Source organism: Ascaphus truei, chromosome 2, assembly GCF_040206685.1.
Source record: "Ascaphus truei isolate aAscTru1 chromosome 2, aAscTru1.hap1, whole genome shotgun sequence".
NCBI lineage: Eukaryota > Metazoa > Chordata > Amphibia > Anura > Ascaphidae > Ascaphus > Ascaphus truei.
In genome coordinates, this window is record NC_134484.1 from 457,604,355 (window position 1) to 457,625,545 (window position 21,191).

Sequence of the window (21,191 nt, forward strand, 5' to 3'; positions counted from 1 at the left end):
CTACAACCGCCAATGGTCAGATCTCAGGGGTATACTCCAGAAACATTGGGGTACCCTAATGACAGATTCTGAACTCAGGAACACACTTGGCGATCGGGCTAGCCTCACAAGTAGGCGTTCTCCGAATTTAGGAGACAAATTAACACGCAGCCATTATGTGCCTCAAACTAATCCCACTTTCCTGTCCCAACAACGCAAACCGGGCTTCTACAAATGCGGTATGTGTTCTGCATGTAAATACATGCAACAAACATCTGCATTCACAAATTCAAACAAAACACATACATACAAGGTTTTATCTTTTATCAATTGTAAAAGCAAGGGAGTCATATACCATCTTGAATGTCCCTGCGGCCTTGTTTACGTCGGCATGACAACACGCGAATTTCGTTTTCGCGTGTTGGAACATATCCGCAATATTAAAAACGCGCAAAAAGACGTAGACGCATGTAAAAAGATCAGCTCGGTTGCACGTCACTTTCTGCGCTGTCATAGGTCCGACTGTGCAGTCCTTTCTGCATTTGCCTTCGACAGGGTCTCTCTTGGTGCCCGTGGCGGCGATCTTGAGAGGGCTCTGTTGAGGAGGGAGTGCAGGTGCATTGTGCAGCTGGGCACCATGATACCACGTGGTCTTAATTACTATCTTGGCTTTGCCATGTTTTTATAAACATTGCCCCTCTGGTTTAAATTGTTCTTTTGCCTTTTGACCTATTTGCCCTCTAATGCATGGTTTCCATCTTTATCCTCCCATATACTAACAATCTGTGAACCAGCACTCCCTGTCCCACACCGAAGACCAGCGACAGAGATATGGAGTACACCTAACCATAATGAGGAAGTACTAATGATGAAGATCTATCTACAGTCATTATAACAAAGACATCATGACTAATTACAACCCACCAGGAATATCCACTGAAAATGTTATAACAGTTATGATCCGTTGATCCACCTTGTCATCTACTTTCGTTCTGGACATTACCTGTTCATCTTGCAACCTAGACAAGAGAAAACACGTCGCTCCCTCCACATTAAGGAGCACCTATGAGTAACGTTTAATTACCATAACCTCTAATTCGCCTATTCATTAGGCTGAAGATAAGGACATTTCAAATGGATTTTAATTTTTGCAATTAATTCGCTCCCTGTCAGCTCCTCTCAGAGAGAAGTTTTCATCCAGGACTATTGTAGCTTTATCATGCATAAGATATATGGCTGCGAGTATCTCTGAACAACTTTTGGTTCGCTCCGATTCTCAGAGTGATAGATCATCTCATATTGTGATACACATTGAAACTCTGCAATTTAGTTGATTTTGGTAGTTTAATGGCTGGAATCTATTCACAAATCTATATATCGACTATAGATATTTTTCATTGCCATTACTTTCTAAACAATGTTTTTCTTGGCTTATCTGCATTTTTGCCATGGCATACCAATGGATTTAGATTGGATGCAATTACACAGGCACTAATGCAGATTGCATATACAATTTGAACAACAAAAAAACTTATACATCAATTTGAAATATTTTCACTTGTTATTATCTTTATAACAATGATTTTGCTGGTTTCCCAGAATTTTTCCATTTATGTTTTAGTGAGCTCAAAATAGATATAGTGGTACAGGTGCCAATGTATACTGCATGCACATACTACCCTTATATTCTTATTCTACAGCCTCACTCAGACATCCCACCATTGTATATATGACTTACAGTCCTTTGACTTACATGTCAGGTCTGTAAGATGTGTTTTTTTTTTTTTAATGTTCCCTGACTTCCACCTATGAGAATCACTTGTATACACAGTTGCCATGACAATCTGACGTCACGACGTACATAGCGCGCTGATGTCACTCGTAATAGCCTCCGCAGCAGTTACTAGCTACAGGACATGAGAATTAGCTGTTTTATCCCAAGAATTGCTTTGTCCACAAAGCGGCTGCCTCAGGTTTTGATATTTAACTCTGCTGTGGATCGCGCATGATATCGCGCACATGCGCGATGATGTCACGCGCGTCATGCAGCAGATTTGCATATATTAATTCAAAGACGGCCACATGACATATACTGGCCAATCAGACGCTTGTAGTCTCAATCAGCAGCCCCAATGACATTGCCTTCTTAACAGATACTTCCCTATCTCTCACGTGACGACGCCCGATGCATCATCACCCCATTTACATAGGGGTTGACCTTAGAGAGCCCACATGACCAGTGTAGTCCAATGAGATGTATAATCACAGTAACACAGGCTCCAGGATGCTGCCACATTTGTAAACACTCTCTGCTCATACAGCTGCTTGCAATCCATTTAATTTTGGCGCAATTTTTGTAATTATGATTCTCCCTATAAATGCTAGCTCTTTGCTCCCCTCACCACTCCCAGAAGAAGACAGTTTCCCGTCGAAACGCGTTGGAGTGGGAGTCTTGCTGAGGGGGGCCCCTACCTTTCCTATCTACAACATGGAGTATTGACCTAACTATTTGTGACAATCACCTGCTGAGTGGTAACGTATTTTTGCAATCTGTTACCTTCAATTCCTGTGTACCTCTATCATGTAATTATTGCATCAAATTATATGGCATAATATCCTTTACATGTGGTCACAAGGTCTCAGTATAGGTAGATTGTCACGTAGGTGTGCTTAGATATAGCCACCTACACCCTGTATGTGTCTTGATTTTTATCTTTACTTGACTCTTGCCTCCATGTCCAATATGTTTAGGTAGCGCTGAGCCCCCCTCTTCTTTTAAAATTTCATCCCCTGTTTTAATCACCTGAATAAAATACCATTTTTGTTACACCTTCATTCATCTCCGTGTGCTATTTAAAGGTTGCTTTCCTCTTGTTGTTTGTATATTTCTATTAACCTTTAGCACCACTGTTCAGTCTTACAATAATTGACTTATCAACAGTGTTTAGGACAAAACTCATGTAAGTGTTGAGCGATATCTATGTGTGTTCTAACATATATATATATATATATATATATATATAAATATATATATATAAATATATATATATATATATATATATATATATATATATATATATATATATATAAATAACAAAAAGCAGCAGCCAGCACTCCAAGCAACAAATGTAAAGTCAAGGTGCATGCTCCATAGAAATCAATATAGAAACCCTGTCTTCCCATAAGAGAAGGCACAAAAGCAGCAACACTCAGATAAAGCAAAAAGACATGTATTAGCAGTTACAAAACAGCACACTATAAACCCAACGTTTCGGTCCTAGGCAGGACCTTCCTCAGGGGGGTGCTACCAGACAATGACACCCAGAGAAGATATATACCCCATAGTTCACCATGTGAGGACAATTAGAGGCAGCTAATTGTACAATCCTGGAGCTCCACGAGTGCAATCAGTGTATGAGGTAGTACGGCGGCCATCTTGGAAATCAGGAGACAGAGCAATGTATGCTATCTCACATGGGCAGATGAGTACAATACAATAATTGCCTAATTTATATGCATGTTTTTGCTCTACCTCCTCCTTTCCCTTGTTATCCCTCCCTCCCCTTGCCATCTAAACAGTCACCCTCAACTCTGGAAATTGTTTTTATTCCCCTTATGTGTTGATTCACTTGTTCCTTCACTGTCATTTTCTTTAGGGAGCTGCCACACTGATGCAATTGACACTGAATGGGGTACCAGATCGGCGTGACACTCTGGTGCTGTCACAGAGCCTTGCACATGCGCAACTTTACTTTGAGCTGACTTCCCAGGACTTTATGACGCCACACATGCGTTTCCTAGCAACATTGGACGCTAGGATTTTTTTGTCCACCGGGGGAGCCTGTACTCATCTGCCCATGTGAGATAGCATACATTGCTCTGTCTCCTGATTTCAAAGATGGCCGCCGTACTACCTCATACACTGATTGCACTCGAGGAGCTCCAGGATTGTACAATTAGCTGCCTCTAATTGTCCTCACATGGTGAACTATGGGGTATATATGTTCTCTGGGTGTCATTGTCTGGTAGCACCCCCCTGAGGAAGGTCCTGCCTAGGACCGAAACGTTGGGTTTATAGTGTGCTGTTTTGTAACTGCTAATACATGTTTTTTTGCTTTATCTGAGTGTTGCTGCTTTTGTGCCTTCTCTTATGGGAAGACAGGGTTTATATATATATATATATATATATATATATATATAGTCAGATAAGGCAGTTGGCACTCCAATAGGTGCTGGTAAGCCACAGGTGCACGTCCCATATAGAGAATGTAGTTATACGTTACCGTTCCAAGGATTGGTAAACAAGAGACAGCACTCAAAGTTGAAAATCAAAGTGTATTAGTGAAAGCAAAAATACATCCAGAAACCCAACGTTTCGGTCCTACAGAATGGGACCTTCCTCAGGGGGATATCCCATTCTGTAGGACCGAAACGTTGGGTTTCTGGATGTATTTTTGCTTTCACTAATACACTTTGATTTTCAACTTTGAGTGCTGTCTCTTGTTTACCAATCCTTGGAACGGTAACGTATAACTATATATATATATGAAGCAGAAAATAGCCGTGTTAGTCCAGTTGCGATAGTGCAGAATAAATGAGTTCTTCAGTATTAGGTGATACCTTTTTTATTGGACTAACAATTTATGTCATAGGACAAGCTTTCGCGAGTTCTCCTCTCTTCTTCAGGTCTAGCAATACTGATATACAAAGGATTCAATGGCTAATACAGTGTAGAGAGAGGAAAAAAAAAAAAACAACAGATATTTACTGTAGATAAGGTAGGGTGTTAAGTGTTTGAAGCCAGGGGACAATGTCAAAGAAAGGTGGGGAGGGAAAGGGATGCTGGGGGGGAGAGAAAGTGTGGATAAGAATTGAGGCAAGCAGGATAATTACAAACAATTTTGATAGGGTGTGAGAAAACCCATGTCCGCATTAAGTCCTTTGGTTTTGGTGTCAAGGAGTCTTATCATTCTGAGTTCAAATGTTTTCCGTTCTTGGGTGCTTTTAAACATTCCATTGAGGATTTTGATTTTTAAATCATTTATGGAATGATCTGGTTGTGAGAAGTAATGTCCCACAGGTGAGCAGTATCTTCCTTCTTCGTGATGGAGTATAGAGTGTCTGTGCATATTCATTCTTCCTTGTAGTTTTTGGCTGGTTTCCCCAATGTAGCAACCTTGGTCACATTTGTTGCACTGAATCATATACACTAAATTCCTGGATGTGCAGCTGTATGATCCTTTAACATTGAATGTTCTATGGTTGTGACTGGCTGTGGGATCTTGGCAAATGTGTTTGCAGAGTTTGCAGCGTTTGTTGCTGCACGGTTTTGTGCCATTATCCATGTCTTTAAAATCGTTGTGAAGTTTTCTGCTGACTAATTTCTGTTTGAGGTTTGGTGGTTGCCGGAATGCAAGAATGGGAGATTTGGGAAAGATTTCTTTTAATGTCGCATCCTCTGTCAGCATGGGTTGAAGATCTTTGATTATTTTTCGTACACCCTCTAGGGTAGGGTTGTATGTGGTCACTAGTGGTATGCGTGTGGTAGGTTCTTTCAGTCTGTATTGTAGCAGGTGTTCTCATGGGGCTTTTAGTGCAGATGTAATAGTTTTGGCAATGGTCTTTGGTTTGTATCCCTTCTGTCTGAACGATTCGGTCAGGGTTGTGAGATGCCTGTTTCTGTCTTCAGTGTCAGAGCATATGCGTGGGATGGAAGCTGGAGTTGTGGAGGTAACTGCATCTGTAAGTTGTTTTTTTGTATACAGATGGGTGTAGTTTGCCATCTTTCAGTGTTACTGTAGTATCTAGAAAGTTTATTAGGTTTGCCGAATAATCCATTTTGAGTTTAATTGATGGGTGGAATGAGTTCAGGGACTCGTGGAATTGTTTTAGGTTTTCTTCACCCTCTGTCCATATTATAAACAGGTCATCAATGTATCTGTAGTATTTGTAGGGTTTGTGGAGGCATGTAGTTAGGAATCTTTGTTCAAGATTTGCCATGAAAAGATTGGCATATTGCGGTGTCATCTTGGTACCCATTGCAGTCCCCATTAGTTGTAGGTACATTTCCTTGTTGAAGCTGAAGTAGTTGTGTGTGAGGATGTATTCTATCAGTTTGGTAATTACATCAGCGCTGTATTTCTGATCCAGGGGAGATGTTGTAAGGAAATGCAGGCATGTCTCAATACCATCCTTGTGGGGGATGTTGCTGTAAAGGGATTCTACATCCATGGTAACTAGCAGTGTGTTGGATGGTGTAGACGGACGTTCACAGAGGTACACAATTAGGAGGCTTTATAATGTGAAATTATAATAGGCTTTATTGTGCCTTTTCCTTTTCATCAGGAAAGTATCCAAACACAGGGGGGGGGGGGGGAACAAAGCTTCTATCCACCTGGGAGTATTTCTAGTGAACTCCTATGCAATTAATTCACATCTCCGTTAGTTAAGCAATTCTCCCAACCCCAAACACATACACTGGCGACACACTTAATCGCACTACGGCCAGATCCGCAAGCCGGGAGATTTCCCGGCTTGCTAGTGGCCGCCACTCGGCGTGCCGCGCGTCACCGACGCGCGGTCACGCGTCATCGGGAGCCTGCGCCCCCTGCACGCGCGTCCAGGGCTCCCCAAGGGAGCCCTAGTGTCCCGCGATGTGGGGGACGGCGGCAGGTGGTTCCGGGGGACCCGGCAGCGGTAGGGAGAGCGCCCCGATCGGAGGGCGCTCTTCCGCTGCTTCGGCGCGCGCCCGTCACCCTCCGGCGCGCGCCAGGCTACTGCTGCGGCCGAGAACGGGCAAATGCTCGAATAAACTCGGCCGCAGCAGTAGCATGCAATAAGCAGATATAAGCAGTCTTTTAAGAATGAAAGTCTTATCTGTTCCTTGTGGTTTGGAGGGAAAATCTTCACTGTCCCTGCTTCAGCTCCCTTGTCTCCAGGGTTGGTCAGCATACAGGTTTAGAAGTTTTCCCTGTGTCTTGAAAGCAGCTCTGCTATCTTTTTGGCAGAGCTCAAGACAAGTGTGTCTCTAAGTTCAGCTCAGGTGTCAGCTAAAGAGTTCTCACTTCCTGTTTCAAAAGACAGGCTTTCTAAGCCATCTAATCAGGCAGGTGGTGTTTAGTAATTAACTACAAGAGGTTAACCACCACACTGCTGGATTAAAGGCACATTACTGAACAGGGATAAGTCCCCTGTTACATACCTCCCCTGTTTGTGGGACGCTCGGGCTTACCACGGCCAAAGCCCATCCTTCCACTCTCATTCTAGATATCTCTTTGACTTGAATGAGAGTGGATGGAGGAAGAGAACCCTCTGTCCCGCTGGGATTGGAGCCCTTTCTCCAGTTTATTTTTGTCTCCTCCCGAAGATGCTTGAGATCAGCACTCCTCAGTCGCTCGAGGAGGACTTTTTCCACGTAAAGTCTTTTTATCACGTGCGCGGTCTTGACAATTCTGTTGCGTCGGGCACTCCTCTTTTTGTAGACAAAGTGTATGGCAACAGTTGAAGAGCAGTTAGGACTAGCCCTTAGAGTTATCTGCTCTTGAAGTGGTCTTTCTGCCGCTTCTCCACACCACAGAGTCGCCAGTTCAGCTTCTTCAGCTAAGGATTCTTCTGGCTTTGATTCTGCACTCCTGCCTCTGTTTGTTGCCTGTTGGGCAGCTGTAGGTTTGGCTAGTGCTTTCTTTGGTGGCTCAAACTTCGTAATTTTGTTTTGAAGTTGCGTGGAGCCCCCAACTCTCACTGTACCCTTGTCCTTGCGGGCATTAGTTACTGTGGGATACTGGTGCTTGGGCAGAGCCAATACCTTTTTCCGTATTGGAGGAATCTGTATCAGAGTCTCCTTCATATTCTGGAGCTCTGTAATTTTTGTCGTCAAGGTTGCTGCTGCGTCTGTTTTCTCCTTGGTGTACTGACTCAAGGAAATGGAACAGTATCTCTGTCTCTCCAGCTCTTGCTCCAGTTTCTGAGCCTTCTCACGCTCCCTCTCATACATAGTCACCTGGTATCGAAGCTCCGCTTCCAACGATGCTCTGTGGGGACGTACTGGGTATTCAGACGTTCCTGCAGCGCTTGTACCTCTTTAGCAGCCTGCAGTTTTTCTTCCTGTAGCGTTTGCTGCTTCTCCTCAGCATACTGGAGGTGTGTACGCAGACCTTGCAGTTGGTTCTGCAGTCGGTGCTCTGCGTCAAACTTTTCCTTGACTTCTTCTGTCAACTGAAAATTTTCTTCTTTCAGTTTTAAGTTTTCTCTTTGTAATCTTGAATTTTCTCCTTTTTCAGTCTCTGTATTCTTCAGGGCTTCTTTGCAGTCCTCCTTCCATTTACACACATCTGCTTTGAGAATGACCATCTCCTGGCGTGAGACTTCCTTCTCTAGGTTGAGGGTCTGAAGCTCCTTCTGAGGGACTTTGAGATCTGTATCAAGATTACCAATAGTTTCTTTAGCAATGTCCAGCTCCTCAGTGAGACTGTGTAGTTCCTTTCTGGAAACTTCCAGGTCTGTGCGGCAGCTGTTAGTCTCATGATGTGAGGCATTCAGTGCTCTGCGGAGTGTCTGAACCTCTTTCTGAGATACATCCACTTCTATCCGGACACTGTTGATCTCCTGTTGTGAGGCATTCAGCTCTATGCGAAGTGTGAACCTCTTGCTGGAAGACTGTCATCTGCTTCAGTGCCTCCTCATACTTCCGCTTTAGCGTAGCCACCATTTTATCAGATTGGCTCTGCTTTTCATCCATGGCGGAAATAGTAGCCTTTGCAGTATCTAGCTCAGTCTTGAGATCGTCCAATTCTGTCCTGGCTAAAGAGTAAATTGTGAGCACATCTTTTTGTAGCCTCACGTTATTTTTCTGTAGCTCTGTGTTATCTGCTCTCTCAAGTTTCAATTGTTCTCGAAGTAGATCACAGTCACCCCTGGCAATTTTCAGGGCGTCTTCAGGGCTGGTCAAGGGATCGTCACTCACTGGTTCCGGCTCCGCTTCCCTGGGATGGTTGGTTGAGGGTTCCTCACTGTTGGCACCGGACAGACACTTCTTTGGGGTACCCGACTTCTGCCTTGGGCCCTCTGGATATTCGGTTAACCGTGGGACGAATTCTCCATTTTCTCTAGGCTGCAGGGTAACTCTGTCCCCCATTTTCTCCACAGGATCTGCGGACGTGTCTGTTACTTCCACGGTAAGTGAAGAACCGCTTTTCTTTTTCCGCCTTTTTGATTTGGATGACACCGTCCCTTCAGGGATATTGGGGTCTCCATCTTCATTTGAAATTTTAGCAGCTTCATTATATACGCCAGGCTTTTCTTGCAGCTGCTTTAGCTGACAGAAGTATTCGGTGATCCATTGCTCCCGCTCTGTCTCCTGCTGATCATATTCGTCATCAAAGGGAGCGGTCTTTTCTGTTCGTGCCGAGTTCAGGCACCCCCACCATTCTTGGGGTGTGACTCGGTTCGGGTTCCCCGTAAGAGATGTCTTCCTCTTTATTGGACTGGAAGGGCCACTCTTCCGTGGGGTAGGGTTCATTACAGGAACGCTGCATCTTGTCCTCCATTTTTAGGCTATCAGGTGTAATTTTCTTCCTGACCTCAGGAGGCGCTATTGCAGCTGTTGCCACTGTATTTGATGGAACCCCCAATTGTGGTAGTCCTACAGATGGGCATATTTTGCTTGTAGAGGTCGTAGCTCTCACAGGCATCTCTGTAGACTTTAATTTCTTGGGTAATTTTTTTTTTTTTTTTTCAATATCAGCAGTACTGTGCATGCATTTTCTTTTATCAGGTATACAAGATTGTGCAGTTGCTAGGTAAAAAAGTCTATTTGCTATACACCATTTATTTGCTAGGTAAATTCCCTCCGCTTCAGCAACAGAATTTGGTTTTCTGCCTGAGTTCAGTAATTTTCAGTCTCCTCTTTGGGTATTATGGCATTCACACTTCACACTTTGGGTGTCTGTTTTGCTCCCAAGATAATAGGCATACTTTTTTACTTGCAGAAAAAAAAAACATTCTTTGCAGTGGATTCAACACTCCGCAATTGGCTTTGAAAAACCTTTTCCTTTATAGGGCAATTTTACACTCAGCATTTGTTTGCTAAAAATTTCCCTGCTTCAGCACAGTCTTGTATCAATTTTCACACTTTTCTGCATATACTCCATTCACAGCTGGTAGCCCTATGCGGTGTGGCAACCTTTATTTGCAAAATCAATACCACTCGTGGGTCACCATCTGTATTCACTGCTTCAGCGAAACTTTTGAAAACAACAAACACCTATCCCTTTTAAGGGCTGACTCACTTCTTCAACCCTGACTATGACTGGATGGCAAAACCCCTATTTCAATGACCATATTACACTTTGTGATAGGCAAATAAAGTTTTAGCTGCTTCAGCAGTCACTCTCCTCTTAGGATTGGGGCAAAGAGTCCATCTGTGGTTTTGTAAGTTTCAGTGCAGTGTAAGTTTCAGTGGTGTGTATCCCTTTAAATCTGATCTCTGCTGCATGAGGTTTTTTTTTTAAATTTTTCCAGACTTGTTTGTAGGCAAAAAGCATAACAAAAAAATTCACATAAAACTCTCCGGTCCTTTTTAACTACAAGGACACCTCTTGTCCCACCTCGGACACCAAATGTAGACGGACGTTCACAGAGGTACACAATTAGGAGGCTTTATAATGTGAAATTATAATAGGCTTTATTGTGCCTTTTCCTTTTCATCAGGAAAGTATCCAAACACAGGGGGGGGGGGGGGAAACAAAGCTTCTATCCACCTGGGAGTATTTCTAGTGAACTCCTATGCAATTAATTCACATCTCCGTTAGTTAAGCAATTCTCCCAACCCCAAACACATAGCATGCAATAAGCAGATATAAGCAGTCTTTTAAGAATGAAAGTCTTATCTGTTCCTTGTGGTTTGGAGGGAAAATCTTCACTGTCCCTGCTTCAGCTCCCTTGTCTCCAGGGTTGGTCAGCATACAGGTTTAGAAGTTTTCCCTGTGTCTTGAAAGCAGCTCTGCTATCTTTTTGGCAGAGCTGAAGACAAGTGTGTCTCTAAGTTCAGCTCAGGTGTCAGCTAAAGAGTTCTCACTTCCTGTTTCAAAAGACAGGCTTTCTAAGCCATCTAATCAGGCAGGTGGTGTTTAGTAATTAACTACCAGAGGTTAACCAACCACACTGCTGGATTAAAGGCACATTACTGAACAGGGATAAGTCCCCTGTTACAGATGGTAGTTCGTTGATGTTGTTAAGATTATTGAGAAAATCTGTGGTACAGTATCTTGTATGAAGCTGTTGGTGCTTCTGACTAAAGGTTTGAGGATATATATATACTGTATATACATACACACACACAGTATATATATACGCGCACATACACACAGTATATATATACACACACACACACACACACGACCCCTAGTTAAAAGGGAATGGGTCAATTATACCTCTGCCCCATAAAACATCTGGTGAGTTCTAGCTGGGGTGGGCAGTACGAGGTTATAAATACCCGGGTATCCCTTGCTACCTAGGAATAACGAGGAGGGCGAGGTACAGTAGGTGCGAGGAGCCCGGAACCTTACAAGCCTACAGTCCTATCAAAGAGACAAGGGATCTCCTGATCTGCACATCCACACTGGTCAACCTGCTACAGTCCCCTGGGGAGACGTTCCTAACAAGTCCGTGCTCTTGCCGGTGGGATCCTGAGAAACCTGCGGGCAGGTGAAGTTCAATAAACAGGTATGTTCTGCTATAACCCTGTGGATGGCGCTCCAGGGACCACATGACCTAGTAGCTACGTCATATTCTAGGGGAGACCGTGTGGAGCACTGAACGAAATCTGCCGGGAGGGGAACGGAAGAGGAGCACCAGCACCAATGACACCCTAATGAGGCTACACATTAATATATATATATATATATATATATATATATATATAAAATCAAAAAATAAATAGATGATACCGTTCTGTGGCTAACGAAATGCTTTTATTTGTGCGAGCTTTCGAGATACACTGATCTCTTCTTCCGGCGATGTTACAATGAATGAAGCAAGCAAAAGGTATACTATAAACAGTGTCTATTGGAATGTTATCTGTGCTGGTCCTTCCCCCGGTGTGGATGTGTTTTATGGCTGGAGGTGTCAGGGACCTTTTGCTTGCTTCATTCATTGTAACATCGCCGGAAGAAGAGATCAGTGTATCTCGAAAGCTCGCACAAATCAAAGCATTTCGTTAGCCACAGAACGGTATCATCTATTTATTTTTTGATTATTGAAGCTCGGCTAACACGGTACTGATACCTCTACATGAATATATATATAAAACACACAAAATATATATATATATATATATACAGTGGTTGACAAATCACCAAAAAATCTACTCGCCACACAAAAAAATCTACTCGCCACCTAGTACCAAACGTGTGCTGCTTGGGCCAATATTTACTCGCCCGGGGGTTAAATCCACTCGCCCAGGGCGAGCAAATGTATAGGTTTGTCGAACACTGTATACACACACACACACACACACACACACACACACACACACACACACACACACACACACACACACACACACACACACACACGTTAGTACAGAATATTAAATATGTCAAATAGTATATATCTAAAAGAACACGTAGGGCGAACGTCATTTGACACAAGTGATGTTATCACTGTGGGACGGATTTCAGAATATTGCTATTGTTGCCCTTAATGCTACACTGGGGGATCCACCTGTAATCAGCTGTTTCCTCTCCTGTCCAGCATTAGCCATCTGTTGCCAGGCTGCCTGCTGATTTCCACAGACCAATCACTGGGACATACAGCTCACGTCTACCTGGGACTCCCTTAGCGGACAGCGTGATCCTGACTCCAGGGTGGTGAATATTGTCCTCTCCAATGTCCTTTATCATTTTTATTGATGTGAGTACATATCGTACCACTTTCTAGCTCCATTAAACCCTTTTTTAGAATGTTAATTACACCATGGAGAGAGCGCTTTCTCTTTCTCTTTTTTAGACGTGTTCCTTGGATTTGGTGTATCCTCAAGAAAGCTGCCAGAAGTCCCCATCTTTTTGCACTTCCATACACATTATTAATTTCATGATCATTTTTTCAGAATGATTGGACTTTTCTTTATTTTCACCTTGTTTTTCACTCTCTTGGTTCATCATTTAAGTGTGTTTACAGTACTAATTTTTTTTTAATGTATTATTTTTAAGTAGAAATGGAATCCAAACTTGGAAAAAATGCGCAGCAAGTAACTGGGGCTAAGCAAATCTAATTAAAAAATGCTTTATTAATGGGGTGACAACATGGAGATAAAGCAGAAAAATGCTCCAACGCGTTTCAGGCTATTACAGCGCTTCGTCAGAGAGTATTTTTAAGTAGCCATTTCCTACCCATTGAATATATAATATTGCAAAAAGGAGGAAAGTCAATATATAGGGATCTATATATATATATCCTCATTTTGCACCATAGAAGTGCAATCATGTCACATTTATTCACACTCACACAGTATCCAATTGTCAACTCTACTTTTAAAACTTCTTTACTGTAACAACCTCTCCCGCCTCTAACTGAGCTACAATTCACTGCCTCCACTACTCTGGCCATCAAGCAGTATTTCCATAAACACACACAATATCATTCATTTGCTGGCACATACAACACCAATACATGCTCAGGTAATCATACCATGTGCCTTTGGGTCCCATGTAGACAAAGCGGTAATCGTCTCCAGCAATGGCGTCCCAATATTCATTTAACCAGTCGGAAGAAAAGTACTCTGGGGTTTTATACACGTCCTGATTGGGGAAATCTCTAGGAGAGGAGAGACAATGGAAACCGGAGAGAGTCAAATAAGATCTTATTCTTTATATCAGCGGACTGTACATATAGGACTGTACATATAGAGCTGAACATACAGGAATATACATATAGGGCTGCGCTCACACACACAGTAAATTACCTTTTTAATGCTGGATGTGTGTGGGAGAATCCTATTGTTAATAATAATAATAACAACTTTTTTCCCATATAGCGTTTCACAATTACAGTATAGTGAGCAGTAAGCAGCATATATTGTTGAGAAGGCGGTCATCGGGAAGCGCATACCATGTTAAAACAAAAAGACAAATGCTTATAGTGCAATAATGTAAAGTCAATACTGTGATATTAAACGGGGGAAAGGAGAGGGAGGGGGGGGGGGGAAACACAAAATATAAACCTCGCTCACAAGGTGATGGGTGTAGGTAAATCTACCGAAAGGGAGATGTAAGTAACTTCTACATGAAAATTGAATAACCTACATGACAATATAACATTGTAAATATATTCGATATTGTACATTAAGGTGGTTGTTAAGAAACCTCTAGACCATCAATTTATTATATGTACATAGACATTGATTAAATAATCAATAATTGTAAAATCGCTCTATATAACATTTGAATGTCTGAATATGATGCTTATGCGAGGAAATGCTTAAGTTCCCAATCTAGATTCATGCCCCTGGGTGCCAATGTCCCAAGGGCATAAATCCAGTACATCTCCCTTTGGTTGAGAAGAGACTCTCTGTCCCCTCCTCGTGTATTGGGACGAATGTGCTCACTCGCACTGAAGGTAAAGTTCTGAATGGACCCTTGCTGACATGTAGAAAAGTGACGTGCTACAGGATATCTTTCATCTCTATTTTTTATCGTTCTAATGTGTTCTGAGATTCCTTCTCTAAGTGGCCTAATTGTCCTGCCCACATATGAGCTACCGCAGTTACATTTAAGTACATATACTACGTATTTTGTATTACACGTCATAAATGAGCACAAACTGTGGTTCTTTTTTGTATGTATGTTTTTTGTATTTTTCATGGGGGAGGCGTACTTACACATGTTGCAAGTACCACATCTGAAGAAGCCTTTAGTCTTAGGTTTATTCCTTTCTTTATTTGGATCAAAAAGACTCGGTGAGATCTTATTGCCAATTGTTTTGGCCCTTCTAAAGACCATTCTAGGATGATCCTGAATCACTCTATCCAAATCTTTGTCGAGTTTTAACACTCCCCAATGTTTGGTTAGAATAGTGCGGATTTGTTGTGCCTGTCTAGAGAAGGTTGTAATGAATAAAGGGGAATCTTCAGTGGGTTTGTTGCCTTGATAGTCATTTTTTGTTTTCTTGGACTTAGTCTGTTTGAGAAGTGTAGTCCTATCTGTGTGTAGTGCATAATTGTACGCACTTTGTATGTCTGTCTCTCTATAACCCCTGAGCTTGAACCTGTCGGATAGTTCTTCTGCCTGAGTACGAAACGCTTGATCTGTTGAACAGAGTCTCCGAAGCCTGAGAAATTGACCCTTAGGAATGCCTCTAATAAGTGGCCGTGGGTGTGCACTGTTGGCCCTGAGCAGGGAATTTCTGGAGTTCTCTTTTCTATACATTTTGGTTTGAATTCTAAGATCCGCATCTATATAGAGGTGCAGATCCAGAAAATCCATCTCAGTTGGATGTGTTTTAGATGTAAATTTGAGGTTAAACAAATTATTGTTCAGATATACAAAAAACTCATGTAGTGTGGAATTATTACCGGACCAAATAATTAACAAGTCGTCTATATAGCGACGATAGAAAAATATGTGCTGTCTAAAGGGATTAGCATCACCAAAAATATAAGTGGATTCCCAAAAACCCATAAATAAATTGGCGTATGAGGGTGCAAAGGATGTCCCCATAGCCGTACCACGTGTTTGTAGATAATAAGTGTTATTAAATAGAAAATAATTGTGCTGTAACAGAAATATAATTGAATCAAGAATAAAAGTGCTTTGTGCCAGGTGAATATTAGAGTGATTTAAATAATAACTAATGGCTTTGGTACCTAGTGTGTGATTGATAATAGTGTATAACGAGGTCACATCTAATGTGACCCAAGAAAAAGAATGTGCCCATGTAATCTTCAGAAGAAACCGAAAGGTGAAACGCGTAGAGTGACGCTGTTCGCCCCAACCGGAACCTCTGGAAGCGGATGTCGTCACTTCCGGCTGCCGGTGACACGCATTCGTGGAACGCACGCTAGCACAGAGGGAAACCCAAGAGAAGTCCCATCCGGTTGCAGTGGTTGCAGAGATCCATGCGTGATCTAAATGCTTTTTTATTACACACATCATGTGAGTTGATTGGATTTGTTTTTATCTCGTATTAAATGTGTTATACAGTCTACACTATGTCCAGTATCGTCTTGCATTAAGGTCCTGTTTGGAGACTACCGGTCTGGTGATACCCCGTTTGCACGGATTACAGCCACCCCTTAAAGATACCTTTATGTGCCAGTATCTATCTCACGTTTGTGAGTATTCTGTACATTCATTCAAGCTAGCAGTTTAATATCACAGTATTGACTTTACATTATTGCACTATAAGCATTTGTCTTTTTGTTTTAACATGGTATGCGCTTCCCGATGACCCCCTTCTCCACTTGCCACAAGGATTGAGAAAGCAATCCTACACCGGGTTATAGCTGCATCCGCCGTTTGTATAAGTATCACTATTTATTTATTATATTATGTGTTTCACAGGTCTGCTTTAAGTAACACTATATATATGAGCGCCACACTTGGTATACCTCCCCCTTCACATATACAGCATATATTGTTGCCCTGGTGAGCTTACAATCTATGATTTTGGTGCCAGAGGGAGATAAAGTGACTTGCCCAAGGAGATGACACCAGGAACTGAACCAGGTTCCCCTGATTCAAACTCAGTGTCATTGTTTTATAGTCTTTACTCACTGAGCCGCTGCCCCCCAGGAGGGCAATCCTACCTAGGTCAAAAATGAACCAATGTCAGTGACATGTTTAAGGGCGGACATCTGGGTGATTTATGCCCTTTCTTCCCAAATCTGACACCTAGAAGTATTTTCAAATAATTGTTTAAAGTGAGTTTGTAAAGATGGGGAGCTAATGGCCTGCAGGAAAAGGGACTTTTAAGCCGCCATTACAAGAACCCCACACAGCCCAGGCAGAGCTGCTACCGGCACCACTTCCAAAGTAAGTATCTCAGGAAGAAGAGGATCCCCGGAGCTGAAATCAACCCAGAAACACCCTCATTTTTAAGTCTGTATCTGATCAGACGGGGGAGGTCTCTTGTAGTCAACATTTTTTTTAAAAACAGCTTTACCCTGACCTCGGGCGCCTTGCCCCCTCGTTTCTCTTTCTATTAAGACTCAGAACAGCATAGCCCCATTCCCGCGGCGATTTCTATTGGTGACCATCGTGATTTTTTTTATTAATTTTACTGGGAAAACGAAAAAGTTAAATATTTTGGCTATCTGGGGCTTCCCAGAGGATGAAGTATAAAGCCTTACAAAATGTTACCCCAGTGATTTAACCGTTGCAGATTTGTAATATATTCCCAGCACCTGCAGAACACACAGCTCAAAGCAGAATCTGGTCTCAGCTGTTACGGATCCAGTATGCTCTCTCTACAGCAGGGGTGGGCAACTCCAGTCCTCAAAGGCCACCAATAGGTCAGGTTTTCAGGATATCCCTGCTTCAGTACAATTGGCTCGAGAACTAGAGTTGTCCACCCCTGCTCTATAACCATGTGGTACTAACCATGTATCTGTGACAGGGCCTTAACCCCTGTCTAAAAGGGCTTCAATAGAAAGCCTGTAGTGGCCTGATAAGTCCAGCAGGGAGCTGGTTAATTGCAACCACAGACAATTAAACAGTCTCCATCTGGCTCAGACAGAAAAGCCTCCTGCTTGAACTGCAGGGGATCGCTCTAGCACATGGAAGGTGTTTGCTGACAGAACAGAATCGCAGAGAACCAGCCCCTATTCCAGGACACAGCGGTTACTGGAACCCACCAGAGGCCCTGTCACACCCCCCACCCCGTCTTTTGGACTTTGGGTCAGAGGCTAGTAAGCGGCAAAGCCTCCCAGCTCTGCAGATAGGGACTGGGAGAGTGAGTTAGCCCTTACAAAGGGATAGGCTGTTTGTTTGTGTATGTTGCCTTAAAGCTGTATTGTTTGAAGATACGGCTAAATAAAAGCCAAGGTTTATTTTCCCCAATATAGGTCTCCCTGGTCATATCTCTGCACTCGTCTCCTACAGTATCCTACATTCTTTCATCTCTATCCCACACCTGCCAACGTCACTGTGTCAACAGTGTCATAATAGGGAGAGAGAGCGGCTCAGTGAGTAAAGACACTGACTGGCACTGAGAGTTTGAACCTGGTTCAATTCCCGGTGTCGGCTCCTTGTGACCTTGGGCAAGTCACTTTATCTCCCTGTGCCTCAGGCACCAAAAACATAGATTGTGAGCTCCACTGGGCAGGGACCTGTGCCTGCAAAATGTCTCTGTAAAGCTACGTAAAACTAGCAGCGCTATACAAGAACATGCTATTATTATTATAATGATTCAGGGAAAACACATACACGAATCCTGTGCTCCTCGCAATATAGATTATTCAACTGGAAAAGATAGGCACCCCCCTGAAATGGAGACTACCTTGCGCAGTAAGAAGGCTTCAATTGTTTTGATGTTTATCCAATGTTTTGATCAAAACATGCAACTAAATGTCTCGTTTGTTATAAGATTTGGGTGTAAAATGTAAAATGTAGAAATCTCACAAAAGTCAATTTGGGAGGAGCGCTGGGTTTGTGTATTTATTTTCCATATATAATATATAATTTCCATAATTTTATAGTGGCCCCTCCCTCCCCCAAGGTTTAATCTCGCCCCCCCCCCACATTCCAAGTTGGCAGGTCAGTTTCATTTTGCTGGGTTACGACAGATCCAATGCTGATCATTCTACCCCTAATTATACAGGTAAATAAGAATTTTAACTCAGGTAGTTTTAGGACCTGCTAACGGTCATGCCTTGAAGTGGCAGCACGCTTAAGACACTTTGGCCAAAGGGTTGAACTAAATGACCCCTTTTTCAAGAGAATATATAGGTATTGCACTGTGTATTTTTGTCACATTGGAAGTAGCTTTGGGCATCTTTGTTTGTTTTTTGTTGTATACATTTAGCCACACCTACTAGCACTCCTTTTGACACACACACACACACACACACACACACACACACACACACACACACACACACACACACACACACACACACACACACACACACACACACACACACACAAAATGTGGTAATGTTTGGGGTTTCTCAGAACTTGTTGGCTATCTGTGTGTTTATAAACTTTATAGCTCTCTGATTCACCTTATCTGCCACCAGGCTACATTATGTGCATTATGACATCACCAGTATGATGTAACGTGTTACATATATAGCCTACCAGGTACAACACCCAGTGGCTGACTTGCTTAGAGAAATTGTAATAATGCATAGAATTAAAAATAGAATGTATCCAAACAGACAATGGTTACAATATTTTAAGAGGTGTCCAAATATATAGCAAACAGACAAACAGCTTTGCAAAATATATCCACATGGAACGGTCCTAGCAGCACTCCTTTAGAGTATTCGAGAGGATCCAAACCATGACAGTTTGCCTTATTTTGATCCATAAGGTAATCCTTTCAAGTTTGGTAATTCTTGGTCTTATAGTTTGGGCCTGCATGATACACACACGTGCACCATGCACGCATGCGCTATGTAACCTCCCACCCCTGGAATTGGTTAGTAATGTAATCTAAGGAGTTAATAGTAAGCAGTGGATGATGGGCTCCACCCTGTGATGACACATGGAACTACGTGGCAGGGGGTATAAGAGTCAGTGGGAATATTCTGGAAGGTTAAGTTCCAGAAGGAAAGGAGAGTAGTAGCCTCGGGTAGTGGAGGCTGGGGGAAAGTCCTCCCAAGTAAAGAAGAGATTAGACACTCCTGTTTATTGTGTTTTAGTTAGGGACAGTACCTTAATAGTTAGGATCCCTATAACATGGACAACAGATATATGCAGGTCCCAGAGAGGGAAGCAGACACACCACAGAGAGCTGCATAGATCAGTATCTAGGATATCAGCCCTACAAGCAAATCTCCATATTCAGAGTGTACAGCTTCTGAAATAGTAACAGTAACCTTTCTGCAAAAGAGTGTAAGAATAACCTATACAGAACAGGACAGGATCTCAGAAAGGTGCCAGAAATAGCAGGATCACATGGATAATGTGAAACAAGGGGACGGGGCCTAGTCCAGCACATGTATTCCTATCAGTAACAAGTGTATGCACCTCCCAGGAGTGTTAAAAGAAGGCACCCAGGGAAGAACTATGTATAGAGTGACAACAGTATGCATGAAACAAGGTACAACCATGTTAATCTTATTGTAAATGCGCATGCAGTGCTCCTAAAGCCCGGAAACATGAACATTGAAGTTGTACTATAAAAAAAAACCCTGGCGTCCATCTTTTCCATTGCCCACCCGACCAAATCCAGCACCCTGAGACAAGGCAAATATATGCAGATATTCCATATACAACTACCTCGATGTAACCCGCAGGCAGGGTTACATATATAAGATGAGCGCCTTAGTCATGTACCTCTTCATATGCCAGTCTTTCAGATACAGACATCCCTTTGGAGATTGACAGCCGTTCTCTGTATAACCTCTCCAGTAACTGATGTACTCCCGGAGTGGGATCTGTTCTTTGGGGTTTGAGTTATATTCCTTTACTTCGCAGTTTGCAACAGGAACGATCGCATCTCCTGAAATAGAGAGACAGAGGGATCAACATGGAAACAACAGCCGCCCAACATCACTCCGCTCTTCTGCACGGCGTCGCCAGGAACAGTAAACATTGTGCAGGACTCTTAGGCCGCGATTATAGTGAGCGCGACGGCGTGTGCGATTTCGCGCGCTGCGCGAACAAAGCACAGCAGCTGATATGGGCCGTTCATAGTGCACGTGAGCGAGATGCAGAGCAAGTGCGCGTGAGATTTTTCAAAAGACAAATCATTTTGTTTTTTTCGTGCGGCGGCCGTGTCACGTGAGCGGTTCAGACAATGAGGGCAAACCAGCCTGGTGACGCGTCCGCCACGCCTCTCCAATCGCCTCCAACTCAGTGCACCCATCGCTCGAGAAACAGGCGCGCGCCTACTATAATCTTAGCCATACAGTATGCTTAACTTGAGGGAAAGGGAAAGAGTCCTACTGCATTTACCAAGCTGATTGATTTCAAATGACATTAAAGCCATGTAACCGCCCTCGCTTAGCGTAAGTTAGTAGTACTGTCACTTACTTTTCTGTCATTTCCTTC

General features: G+C 42.9%; 1 protein-coding gene and 1 long non-coding RNA gene across 5 annotated transcripts in view; one reads left to right on the forward strand and one right to left on the reverse strand.

Annotated features, from left to right (window-relative positions):
* JMJD4 (jumonji domain containing 4) overlaps positions 1-21,191 on the reverse strand; it is a 42,573-nt gene that overhangs the window by 19,867 nt on the left and 1,515 nt on the right. For 3 of the 4 annotated variants that reach the window (XR_012799348.1, XM_075588018.1, XM_075588017.1), the window contains exons 2-3: positions 20,475-20,640; positions 13,666-13,791 (exon numbers count right to left, since the gene is read on the reverse strand). Coding sequence is in view for 3 of the 4 variants with exons in the window: in XM_075588018.1 (XP_075444133.1) it covers positions 13,666-13,791; positions 20,475-20,640 (292 nt within the window). In the remaining variant the exon portion in view is untranslated. The remainder of the gene's footprint in view (positions 1-13,665; positions 13,792-20,474; positions 20,641-21,191) is intronic. The other variant, XM_075588019.1, reaches the window with a different exon arrangement.
* LOC142488804 (uncharacterized) lies at positions 3,571-12,922 on the forward strand. Its single transcript, XR_012799670.1, has 3 exons — positions 3,571-3,962; positions 11,493-11,700; positions 12,730-12,922. It is a non-coding gene; the product is annotated as an uncharacterized LOC142488804 (long non-coding RNA).